The 13,461-nt window shown below is 43.1% G+C and overlaps 1 protein-coding gene across 2 annotated transcripts; it reads right to left on the bottom strand.

Annotated features, from left to right (window-relative positions):
- Positions 1-8,633: 8,633 nt before the first annotated feature.
- LOC147891473 (uncharacterized) lies at positions 8,634-11,659 on the bottom strand. Of its 2 annotated transcripts, XM_087389941.1 has the most exons (3): positions 11,369-11,659; positions 10,102-10,957; positions 8,634-10,005 (listed from the first exon to the last, which is right to left on the bottom strand). In XM_087389941.1, the coding sequence occupies exons 1-3, from the start codon at positions 11,495-11,497 to the stop codon at positions 8,699-8,701; spliced, it is 2,292 nt and encodes a 763-aa protein (XP_087246067.1). In that variant the 5' UTR covers positions 11,498-11,659; the 3' UTR covers positions 8,634-8,698. The 2 variants fall into 2 exon arrangements, with proteins under 2 accessions (XP_087246067.1, XP_087246066.1); XM_087389940.1 differs by having other exon boundaries at positions 8,634-10,957.
- Positions 11,660-13,461: the final 1,802 nt, after the last annotated feature.

Consider the following 13,461-nt stretch of genomic DNA (forward strand, 5'->3'; position numbering starts at 1 on the left):
TGTGGCGAGAGGGCATTATATGCCGCGTTTTGATTCGAGGTCATTTCGGGGCATTATAGAACTTTATTTTTTTGATTCGAGGTCATTTCGGGGCCCGTTTTGGAGGCGGAAATTCTCCGCAGGCACTCAAAAAAAGGCTCTGTCTTTGCTGTGCGACCATTGTTCTGCAGGTCGGTGAAAAGTTACCGCAGAAATTACATCGTATGCCTATGCGCAGAGGCATTGGGAGTTGCAGATTCATGCTTGTTGCCTGTTGATGCAAAATCGTCACTAGGAAGTGACTGTGTGGTGAAATACCACTTTCCTCAGTTTTGCAGATCTGCCCGTGTGAGGCAAAAGCTGTGTTTTTTGCAGTGACAGAATATTTTGCAGTGTTCTGTAATGGCATCTGATTCTCTTTCACAGATTGTCATTGAAAAGCTTGACAAGAACAACTTCCAGGCATGGAAGTTTAGAATGACGAATTTCTTGATGAGAAAAGGCTATTGGGAGTTCATTACAGGAAATGAAGAAGAACCTGTTCTTCCTTATGTTTCCAGTCAACAGGAAATGCAGGCATTCAAAGAATGGCATGAGAGAGCCAGGAAAGTTATGTACTGGCTGTCTATCAGTATTTCGGACTCCATGATTGTGCATATTCAGGATGCAAGTACGCCAAAGGAGGCATGGGATACTTTGGCAAAAATGTACAGCACAAATACGCAAGCCAGGAAAATGCAGTTCAAACAGGAGTTGCACAATGTGCAGAGAGAAAATTTGAGCATAAACGAGTACCACATGAAGGTGAAGAAAATTGCAGATGCACTTGCTTCCATTGGGTCGCCAGTGAAAGATGATCTAGTTTCTGTGACCTTGAATGATCTAGGAAAGGATTACGCGCAATTCCGGACATCCATTGTCATCCGTGAAAAACTTCCAGATTTTGAAGAGTTGTTTGCTCTTCTAATTTCTAAAGAGCAGAGAAATGGGGGTGCATCTTCTTCAGGAGGAACTTCAAAAGAAACTGTCTTCTACTCAAATGCTGGCAGAGGTAGAGGCAGAGGTAGAGGAGGCCGATCTGCAGGCCGTGGTAGAAATCAGAATATGCAGCAAACGCAAGAAAACCAATCCTATGCAGGAGGACGTGGTAACTCTAGAGGCAGGGGGAGCCAAAGAGGCCGTGGTGGATGGCAGAGAGGCCAAAATGCAAACAGCAATGTTGAATGCTACTATTGTGGCAAAATGGGTCATATGGCTAAGGACTGCTATAAAAAGCAGAATGACATTATGAATGAAAAACTGCAGTAAGGCAATTATGCATCCTCTAGTAGACAGGGTGATGACAGAAATGAGCATTTTTTTATGATACAGCATATGACAAATTCTGTGACAAGTGCAGAAGAAAGCAATGATGTGTGGTATGTTGACTCAGGTGCGTCAAACCACATGACAGGTCATGCTGAATGGATGCAGGATGCAAGGAAAATGGAAAAACCACGATTTGTGGAGACTAGTGATGATACTGCACATCCTATTGTGCAGATTGGCAAAATTCCTTTGTCTATGCAGGATGGGAAAAAGAAATATTTCTCTGATGTATTTCATGTCCCGAACATCACCAAGAACCTGGTTTCTGTTGGTCAAATGGTTGAGCAGGGCTTGCAGGTCAGATTCAATCCTCATGGATGCTTTGTTGAGGATATGAAAAATAATGGTCGCTTGATAGCAAAAGGAAAGAAGAAGGGCAGGATGTCTACGCTGGATGTGGACATGCCTGAATTGAGTGCAGCAATGTTTGCACATGGGACTGGTGTAGTTGCAGATATTGATATCTGGCACAAACGCATTGGTCATGTTAATGTACAGCGACTTAAATCAATGCAGGCCCAAAATATTGTTGCAGGATTGCCTAAATTCAAGGTTGCAGAAATGCATAAGTTGTGTGAAGCCTGTCAATTTGGAAAACATGCAAGGAAACCATTTCCTAAGTATGTTCAAGAGAGTAAAAAGCCATTGGAATTAATCCACTATGATGTGTGGACTACTAAAGCTGCATCTATTGGAGGCTGTCACTATTTTGTCACATTTATTGATGACTTCAGCAGTCGCTTGATAGCAAAAGGAAAGAAGAAGGGCAGGATGTCTACGCTGGATGTGGACATGCCTGAATTGAGTGCAGCAATGTTTGCACATGGGACTGGTGTAGTTGCAAATATTGATATCTGGCACAAACGCATTGGTCATGTTAATGTACAGCGACTTAAATCAATGCAGGCCCAAAATATTGTTGCAGGATTGCCTAAATTCAAGGTTGCAGAAATGCATAAGTTGTGTGAAGCCTGTCAATTTGGAAAACATGCAAGGAAACCATTTCCTAAGTATGTTCAAGAGAGTAAAAAGCCATTGGAATTAATCCACTATGATGTGTGGACTACTAAAGCTGCATCTATTGGAGGCTATCACTATTTTGTCACATTTATTGATGACTTCAGCAGAAAACTTTGGGTGTATTTTATGAAAAAGAAAAGTGAAGTGTTTGGACACTTCAAAGCTTTCAAAGCTATGGTTGAAAAAGAAACAGGCCTGCAAATAAAATGCCTAAGGTCAGATGGAGGGGGAGAGTACCTCTCAAATGAGTTTGCAAGGTTCTTGCAAGAGCATGGTATAAAGCAGCAATATTCATGCAGTCATACCCCACAGCAAAATGGAATTGCAGAAAGGAAAAACAGGCATATTGGAGAGGTATCTCGGACTATGCTAAATGAAAAAGATCTACCAGATTATTATTGGACTGAAGCAGTTGCTACAGCAGTTTATATAATGAACAGGACTCCCACTGCAGCAATACATGGAATGACGCCAGAGAAGATGTATACTAGTAGGAAACCAGATATTTCTCATTTGAAAATTTTTAGTTGCATTGCCTATGTCCATATGCCAGATGAGTTAAGGTCCAAGTTGGATCCAAAGACTGAGAAGTGCATCTTTATTGGTTATTCTCTGTAGAAAGGGTATAGATGCTATAACCCTTCTACACGTAAGTTCACAGTTAGCAGAGATGTTTTTTATGAGATGAGCAGCTGGTATAAACCAGTAAATGTGATGATTGATGTAGATGCACAAAATGGTAATGCTGCATAGAATTCACAGCAGCAATCACAAAATATCAGTGGACCAGTAGTGTCCTCTAGTAGCGGTTCACATACCTCGCCATGGACAGGTAGATTGAGATCAGGAGAATCTCCTCAAAGCAATGCAGATAGTGGTACGCAGGTATCACGAAAAGAAAAAGAGAAGGTAGATCAGCCCATGTTTGATGTGAATGCAGGTCACTCTTATGTGGATGGTGAATCCAGTGGCTCAGAGCAGAGCATTGATGATGAGTTGGGTATTCCTTCTGTTGTTACACCTGGAGTAAGGAAGACCAGGGATGTTTTGAGAGCACCTGGAAGTGAGCCTATTTTGTGCAGGTCTACTAGGGTTAGGTATCCTGTGGATAGGCTGAAATATGATGGATTTACAGCCATTCACTATGCCTATATGGTCAAAGTGATACAGGAACCAGAACCCACTTCTTTTGAGCAAGCCATGGGAAATGAAAAATGGGAGAAAGCCATGGATGAAGAAATGGATGCCTTGGATGCAAATGCTACATGGGAATTGGTGCCTTTGCCTAAAGACAAGAATACAATTGGCTGTAAGTGGGTTTATAAGATCAAGCACAATGCAGATGGTTCTGTGAATAGATACAAGGCAAGATTAGTTGTCAAGGGGTATGCACAGACATATGGCATTGATATGAAGAAACTTTCAGCCCGGTTGCAAGGATGGCAACCGTAAGAGCAAAAATTGCTATGGCTGCATCAAAGGGATGGTCTTTACATCAGATGGATGTGAAGAATGCCTTCTTGATCTTTCTGCCTTCTTGATCTTTATGGAGCAGCCAGCAGGTTATGTTCATGCTATTCATCCCGAGTTTGTTTGCAGGTTGAAGAAAGCCTTGTATGGCTTGAAGCAAGCACCTAGAGCGTGGTCTGACAAGATAGGATAGTATCTTGTCACTATTGGCTTTCAGATTTCCAAGACAGATTTCTCACTCTATGTGAGAAAAACAGAGAAAGGGATTATGCTGCTTGTCATTTATGTTGATGATTTGATCATCACAGGTGATAGTGATGAAAATATCCTTCATGTGAAAATGCTATTGAGGCAGATGTTTGAGATGAAGGATTAGGGAGAGCTGCGTTATTTCTTGGGCATTGAGGTGATTAGATCACCAAGTGGGATACAGCTCTTGCAGAGGCACTATGGACTGGACATGCTGTCCAAATATGGGATGACAGGCTGTAAGCCTATTTCAGTTCCTTTGGAGCAGAATGTGAAGTTGAGCGCAGATGCAGGTGAGCTTCTGGAAGACCCTACTATGTACAGACGCATAGTAGGAAGTTTGATTTACATGACTATTACCAGGCCAGATTTGAGCTATGCTGTTGGGTTGGTAAGTCTGTTTAAGCAGGCTCCAAGGAAACCGCATTTGGATGCGGCTAGACACATACTCAGGCATGTGAAGTCCACATTGCAGTATGGACTATTTTATGAGGCTGGGGTTCAGATACAGTTGCATGGATACACTGATGCTGATTGGGCTGGTAGTATTTCTGATAGACGATCTACCAGTGGATATGTGTTCTCTTTTGGGAGTGCTGCAGTCACTTAGAGCAGCAAGAAACAGCCTACAGTTGCCTTGTTGAGCACAGAGGCTGAGTACAGGGGTGCAGCAATGGCTGCATGTGAGGTAGCTTGGTTGCATAAGCTACTCTATGATATGCATCAGTCTACAGATGGGTCAGTTGTCATTTATTGTGACAACACTACCAGTGGATATGTGTTCTCTTTTGGGAGTGCTGCAGTCACTTGGAGCAACAAGAAACAGCCTACAGTTGCCTTGTCGAGCACAGAGACTGAGTACAGGGGTGCAGCAATGGCTGCATGTGAGGTAGCTTGGTTGCATAAGCTACTCTATGATATGCATCAGTCTACAGATAGGCCAATTGTCATTTATTGTGACAACATGAGCAGTATACACTTGGCAAAGAACCCAGTCTTTCATGCTAGAACAAAGCACATTGAGGTGCATTATCACTATGTGCGGGAGAAGGTTTTACTAGGTCTTATTGATCTAGTTTATGTCAGCACAGAGGATCAGGTAGCTGACATATTCACGAAGGCATTGGGCGCAGAGAAGTTGCGCAAGTTCAGAGACCTGCTTGGTGTGCAGGAATTGGGATTGAGCTCGAGGGGGAGTGTTGAGATATCGAGCTCCACTCGCGATATGCCAGGGTGACCGTTGTGCATTTATGTCACCGACTTGTTAGCTACAGATGCGGTTGGTACACCACCCACCAATAATAGCTGGATGACAGCTATCCTTATCTACACTAGTTCGTGGCTCAGTTAGTATGCCACCTTAGTTAGTTGAGTTTGATTTGAGACCCACATAGAAGGTTGTCTACTCGTCATGGGAGCAGCCAGGTGCTGCACCAAAAGAGATGCAACCACCGGTCCTTTCTGCAAGAGAGAGATAAGCATTGACGCACGCTGGCTGAAGGTTTGCAAGGGGGGTCGCAACGTATGAGCTCCTAAAGGCCTCCATATCTGTCAACTGTCAAATCTAATGCTTGGCGGAGCTGAGAAAGAATGCAAAGGCTTCCATACTTCAAGGGCACTTTGGAGAAGTCAGAAAGTTTTTCTTGCCGTATCTTTTGAGCTGCATCAGTATGCTTCTCATTGTCATATGTATCAAGTCAAGGTACTTCGAGGGAACTTGCTAGGTTTGCTCTATTCCCAACCAGCCAGTATGGACTTCAATCACTGGGTTGCCACCTATATTCAGGACCAAGAACACCATGTGTTTGAATGAACGTCATGACTAACTCAGCAAGTTTGTCATGTTAATTCAGCCAATGAATCGGAAGGTACTCACCAAGCCAAGGTGGCGGAACAGGCCACCACGGCTCGGCTGATGGCTTTCTAGTTATAAGGAGGTTTCCCCTCACTTGTTTCAGCCAGAGAGAGGCATGTGAGCGGGAGAGAGGGGGCATAGCAGAGCTCCCAAACAGGTGCATTGGATCCGTGTGTCGGCATTCAAAGCACATGCATCTGGCAAGGACCAAGCTTGATTTTCTATGAGCGTGATGTGTTCACAGTTCATTGGTAACAGACTATGAACGAGATGTGTTCCTAGTTCATTGTTGGAAGATTTTGGGCATCATGTGTCGACAGTTCAAAGAATTCTTGGACGAGATGTGTTCTCAGTTCAACGAAAGGGGGATCGTGGACGTGGAGTTGTCTGCAGTTCATTATTCTATTATGGCGGCTGAAGCTCAGGATGACATTACTTGAAGAGACAAGTTGTTTGATGCTTTTACCAAGGTGTATTTGGTATCCAGCCGGTACTGAGGTGTCCATGGTTGCATCTGCATCGACTTGGTTTTCTTATCTATGTCCACTATGAGCTACAGAGAGGGTGTTAATGTTAGGTATCTCATGTGGGAACCACTGCTTAATTGGAGGAGTTTTAATTTAATTAATTTATGTCTTCTAACTTGTGTGGGTCGGCCATCTACAAGGAGACCTATTTAACAAGCCCATCGCCACCTTTGTAAATCAATATATTCATTGCTAAATCGTCAAGCTTTAGTCGTCACTTTTCTCTCTCTCTTCCTCCTGCGTTAACTCTCTCTGCGTTTCACTCTCTCTCACTACCTGCGTGCGTGTGTATGCTTCCGCGTTGCCAACTTTGACAGCATTCACTTGGATGGGCGCTTCCATGCAACAGCATGTGTGGCCTTGTGCCATGGGTGGCAATGTCAGATGACAGTGCATGGCTGCACGACAAATGGAGGGGCACGATCACAGATGACAAAGAGACCACTGAGTTTGAAGATCTCTCTTCAGGGCTCCTAGACACATTGCAACGGGAAGGGGGTAGGTGTGCGTCCACAGCAAGACGTGCTCAAACAGTATGATCAGCTGCCGGCGCAATACTCCATACCATAACTTAGTGATCCAACGACTACAAGTGAAAGGGTTGTTGCTCAACGCATAAAGGTAACTCAGGGATAACAGGTTGATCAGCTTACATCGACAAAAGGTTTGGCACCTCACTTCGGCTCTTCGCTACCTGGGGGGTAGTATGTCCCAACGGTTGGGTTGTTCGCCCATTAAGCAGTACATGAGCTAGGCATCACAGGGTTTTCTGTCACAGACAGTGACGGCCTGGTTAGCTTGTCTGCAGTACCCAACTACTAGGTCGCCACAAGATTGGCTCGCACAAAGGTGAGGTCACACAGTAGTCCCAGCAGTGAACAGGTGGAGACCAAAAAGCAGTCAACAGTAAAGCTATAGGGTGTCTACTACCAAGAGGCTTTCATGTCACTCTATACGGACCAACCCTGCCTGAATAAAGATGACCTGGGTATTAGCTCTACATCCTTGCCCGACAAAAGATCCATATACACAGGCGCTGGTATTGAAGAACTGCTCTCTTGAGCCACAGTGGCAACCTGGAGACTCTTGGACATTAATATTGGGAAGAGATATCTTAGCCGAAGTCACCTCCTTCTCGAAGCGGCATCAGCACTGCAGAAATCTGCATGTTGATCAAGCCTACTTGTGCGTGTAATTGAATAAGGGATCGAGAATGAACCGAAAGAGTTTGCAAAGAACAATTTACACTCTAGGGTCCAAAATTAGCATCATGGTTGCCTCTTGCAGTAGAAAGATGGCCACCCCAACTAGAGCTCTAACATGCACTTTAGTCTGGACTCTGCAGCATGAAGGTGGCTAACACAATTTAAGCCACATGCCCCATTATGCCCAATTATGCACGCGAACACACACTGACTTATTCAGAAAAAACAGAGCAAAACTTACTGTCCATGCCAATGCTAACGAGCACCCCAGCAATTGACACACCTTGTTCTTAAGTTTTGTCTATCTACTAAATTTTCACCATCCCCGTGTAGCATTGAACTTAATAATCAAATCTAGTTAATGATCACTTTACCTCTATCTGTATACTATCACCAAAAGAAGTAAGAGAGAACATAATCAGCATGAAGTGTTTCCATACTAGCATCAAATAAAGCAATTCCTCACAAAGGCTATGCATGAAACTTAAACTACAGTTCTGATTCTTCATGTATTACATGTACAAAACTTTGGGTACTGTTTAAGCTAGGACATTGAGCAGTCGAAGCTTGACCTTGCATGAGGTGTTATTCTTACTGTAATTCTTGCACAAAAATGTTGTGTACTGTGTACTTCAACATAAGCATCAGAAACTCATCCCATTCGCACTTGTATCAAAACTGGATATTGCTGGAGCTTGACCAGCATGTGGACTATATCCTTCCTGTCTTGCCTAAACAAAATGTTATGTATTCTTCACATTAACATATCAAAACTGGATATTGCTGGAGCTTGACCAGCATGTGGACTATATCCTTCCTGTCTTGCCCAAACAAAATGTTATGTATTCTTCACATTAACATAGGACGATGGAAACTGGTCCGAGTAGGACTTGTATTAAACCTAGATGTTGCTACAAACCTGTCATGAAGTCCTGTAGCAGTCTCCAGACCTATCAAAGTAAAGCTCCATTACTCACGTTTACTTTCTCTGGTTATACCTAGCTGAGTTTCCACATTTGTGAAACCTATGGTGGCCAGAGAGCTTTTCTTTTGGACGACCTCCTTTCTTTAGGAGCCTTGGTCATGATCCATACAGATGATTGTGGAATCTGGGATTGGTGTAATTCAAGCCAATTCCGAAAACCATCCCAACTTCCGTTCGACCAAAAACTATCATCTGGCAGGGGCAAAGTTGGCAGTACAGCAGTTACATACATCTTCACAAAGTCAATATTATCTGAAGAAGTAACCACATTCATGTCTCTTCCAACACAACCCCCTTTTTGGACACCCACAAAATGATTAGGAAGAGATAAGGGGATAATAGGGGCTCCTGAACTTCCAGCTAATGTTGAGCAAGAAGTCCCTAAATACCTGCTATTAAAGCAAAGTATCTGACCCACACTACATGCCACATTACCTGTGTTAGTGGCCGCAAATGTCTTCTTCAACTCTAAATAGAGCTCTCTCTTAACCTCTCTCTCCACTGTATCAGTGATTGAAAGCACTCTTTTTGCTTTCGTTAATCTCATCTGATTATTTGCTGCATGTTTGGCAAGCAAATTGTTGTACACTCCCTGTATGGTAGGTGTGTATTGCTTCCAAATTGCATTGCTTTCACTGGTTCCCTCCACTAGCTCTTTTCTAGCATTTTCTAGAAAGTTATTGATTGCGGGGAATGAGATAGCAACAACTTGCTTATTTGTAATGAAGGTTGGAGAACATGGCAGTAAAAAGCTTGGCATATTCTTCTCTATCTTGAAGAAGCAAAGATCTGATCCATTTAGAAAAAGCCCATGAGTGTCTCTCTCTTTTGATCTTGATTTTTCTGTGAAGCTTGGATCAAGGCCCTCAAAACCCGCATGTGTATCAAAAAAGCTAGACATTACTACCATTCCTCTGCATACCTTGATTTCAATCTCGCCTTCCTTGTCAACAACATGCCTTGCTGACACAATTAAAGTGGGCGATGCTGAAAACCCTGTTGCGTAGGACGTTTTGACTGTAGATCCATCCTTGCAGCGAATCCTTAATCTGACTGTAGAGCTGACTGCTGTGTCAAGTATCTTTGGCTTCATACTTAGAATCTTAGACGGGCTGTTATCATCTACTTTCAGATCTGAAGGTATTGCAACAAAAGAAGAGCCATCTACATACCCTACAGGGTACACCTTGGAGAAATTCAACTTAGTAGGGGACGTGGGGAGCATGGGATCCGAACACACTTTTTCGTCTTCATCAGATGGCTCCCAAGCCATTTCTTCAAAATTTTGTGATAGGGCTTCTTCATCTTGTGGATAGTCAAGACTATCCATGCTATCATCTGATGTATCTGTAATCAAATTAAATTGTATGCTAGTCTTATCAATAAAGCATGAAAGTACCATAGTCACAAGACAAATAAATCTGGGAAAAGCATGGATTTTACCATTGATTTTATTTGTATCCACTTCAGAAAAGATTTTGGTATAGCGATGCACATTGGCAACATTCATTTTAGGCCATGCTTTCGTTCCATCTACTACAGCAGGAGCTGTAAACTCATGTTCTGCTTGACCTGCTCCTCCTTGGGACTGTCTTGATGATGTTGTTGGTGTAGAAGGTGTAGAAATGACTTCAAGTGAGGCTATGTCTGGTTGACCAGCTGTTTGCAGTGCCCTTGGTGGAGGTATCTGATTGGGCATTGTCAAACTGTGCTGTGGAACTTGTGGCTTAACGGGCACTGCTGTGAAGACATCCCCTCCAAAAAGATTGGGGTCCACTACTGCCTTAGGAGAAGCACCAGGTTTAATTCCTGTAAGTGAGCCACCTTGAAAACCTTGGTTTGGAAGAACTACCCTTGTCTGGGAATGCTGGCCAGTGGGGTTGTTGATAGAATCTGGACCCGGCCAAGATGATGACTTCTTAGTTGGCCAATCAGATGAAACAATTCCTGATGTGGAAGAAGGTGTTGATGGTATTGAAGCTCTAGGTACTGGTATGGACATGGTTGGTCTGAGTCCTTGTGGTAAAGAAACAACTGGATACGGTTGTTGTGCTGGAACAGTTGGGGGCCAAACAGGGCTTCCTGATCCACCTGCTTGCGGGCTTGCTGAGGTAAAAATTGGTGCCAATTGGATTTGCGGGGCAGGAACTTTTGATACAGTGGGTTCACTCAATGCTTTGTTCACAAGAGTGGGGGTGAGCTCCCTTCCACTTTGTGCGACTGTCACAAGCTGCAGTGCCTTGTAAAATTCAGCCCGAGAAAGATATCCCCTTTGCCCTTTATCTGCATACTGCCAAATCTGTGGTATACATGAGACACTGAGTAGTAAGCAAGAAAGACCCATGCCATGAGGAGCAAGGTAATAAGTTTGTACAAACAGCGCACAAGCCGAATTCATATCTGTTCAACAATGCTTGGTGCATTCCAGCAGCCAGCTATTTGTGCAACATTCTGAATAAATGACTGGTTGTTATATCAAGTGCATTATTGGGTGCTTGTTGATGTAACCAAATAAGATAGCTGAAATGGAGCAAACTTTACCATATTCATGCCTGTAACATGCTCTACAAAGGTGCACTACAGGATTGATCTGAGTGAGGAAACCAATGCAATGAATTTCAAACCAGCAAGTATAATACTGTGTCCTACCGTATGACTATGACTGTGGAGGATCAGAAATCAGATCCTAGCGGAATAGGAAAGGAAATACCTTGGCGATGACCTCGCGATGAAGGTTGGCTCCCTGCAAGAAGGAGACGGCATCCTCTTCGCTAATGCGGCCATCGTGATCAACGTCTGCGCGCCTGAAGTAGGCATCGAAGAGATCGGGGGAAGCCATGGCCAGCTGCTGCTACAGGATCTGTGACTACGTGGACGTCAAGGGTTCACGGCAGAAAAAGGGGACGAGGGCTCATACGAGAACCACATGCACAGAAAGCAAGTATCAAGTCAGAATTAAAATTGGACGTAGGACCCATAAATAGCATATTTGAAGTGGGCATTTTTTGTTAACAAATCGCGATTTTTTCTTGAAACTGTACAAAATTGTTCCAAATCGGTTGAGACTTGAAGTGTGTACATATCTAGGGTTTAGAAGCACAGAGATCACTTAACAAAAGAAGTTGGATACATAGAACTGGAGACAACCAAAACACTTGTCATTTGATACTCTGAAACTACCAAAAGAAGCTATTTAGACATCTAGAGTTGTTCAAACTAGGAGTTTCAGCTCTCTAAGTGGCAGGAATTTTTTGTACTATTGCAAGCAGTGTTTGAGTATAGTTAGACTCACAAGACTCTAGAAGTGTATATAACACAGTGATTTGGACAAGTCAGTCCAGATACTTGCAAAAGATTACTGACTAAACTCCGTAAGCTGTATAGTGGTTGAATTGATTCTTTGCAGATAAGGAGTCAAGCAATTGCGTTAAGCTGAGGATTGAAGGTTAAAAGCAGTATACCAACAGGAATTCAGGTAACAGGTTGGGTTTCTGTAATTATACTTGTTCATGTACTTAAGGTCAGGGGGAAACTTGTCTAGAGACCAAGTAAGTTAGGTGTCTACAGAAGAAAGTGTCATTCAAGCAAAGATTGAACACTTGACAGTGATTCAAGAGGAAGTTATTTCGGACACCTCGTCTGAAATTAACTATTCCTATTCTATGGAGAAAATTCCGAGCATGGACTTGCATGGAAAGATGGGGCCCATTGGCACATCTAGATCTCACGAATAAAGACGGAGGATGCTATTGCAGTATGCCTATACCAACTAAATGGGGGCACGTATTTACTTAGATAGTAATAATCAACACTATCTGCAAGAAGACTTGGGAAAGAATGATTTTGTGAAACAAGTTGAAGTGTATTTTAGAGAGGACTATGACTTTGATGACGAGGGAATTGCTTACATCACAACATCCTTTCCGACTATAGTTGACCCCATGGGAATGATAGAGACCAAAGAAAAAGTAGATGAGGGTTTGGAGAGACCACCTTTGGAAAATGACATCAGAGTCAAGTTCATTTCTATCAAAGAAGTAGACAGAATTGTGGTGGACAATCCGAGGTTTGGGTTATACGGTTTGGCTAGTCTAGACGCATCCACATACTACATGAGGGAAGATGTGCAGCCACGAGAATTAATGGATCCTAAGAGGATGTACATGTATGCCTATCAGTTTGAGACCCGAACTAGACATATATTGGTCGATGCTAATGGTCACGAGTATAGACATGCTCGATTGAAAGACATGGAAAAGCTAACCTGTATGGGAGAACCTTTTTCTGTCATATATTTAGACCAAATATCTGCTTAGCTGCCTGCCAAAGAAGAAGTAAGCTTCATGGACAGGGTAACTAGAATTCCTAGTCAAGTAGAAGAAGCACAAGTAACAAGGTCAATAGCACCAAAGGCTTCAGATCCTGGAGCAAGAGCGAGCTTCCAGCCAAGACCTTCGATGATAAGAGGTGGTTATACGGTCGTTACAAGGTCATCAATACCACACCCAATAGAGCGAGCAACGCCAGATGCCCCTATAAGAGAGGAACATAGAGTTGTGCATAGAGCTCCAACACCTATGATGAGGGAGGAACCATCTATGGCTGCCCCTGGAATGAGAAGGTTTGTTGCTGAGCCAAGACCATTGCATCCTTCTGAAGTTGCAAAATGTATGGCATCGAAGTATATGGTTCAGATGATCCCCATGCACATAAGTCTCATTTTCTAAGGGTTTTCTAAATGATTTCTACTAGTTTTCTTTATTTTTTATGCAAAGTTATTAGAGAATTGGGCAAATCTACTCA

This window comes from Dipteris shenzhenensis, chromosome 18 (genome assembly GCF_047967505.1).
Source record: "Dipteris shenzhenensis isolate YYH24624 ecotype China chromosome 18, Dip_SZ_1.0, whole genome shotgun sequence".
Classification (NCBI taxonomy): domain Eukaryota; kingdom Viridiplantae; phylum Streptophyta; class Polypodiopsida; order Gleicheniales; family Dipteridaceae; genus Dipteris; species Dipteris shenzhenensis.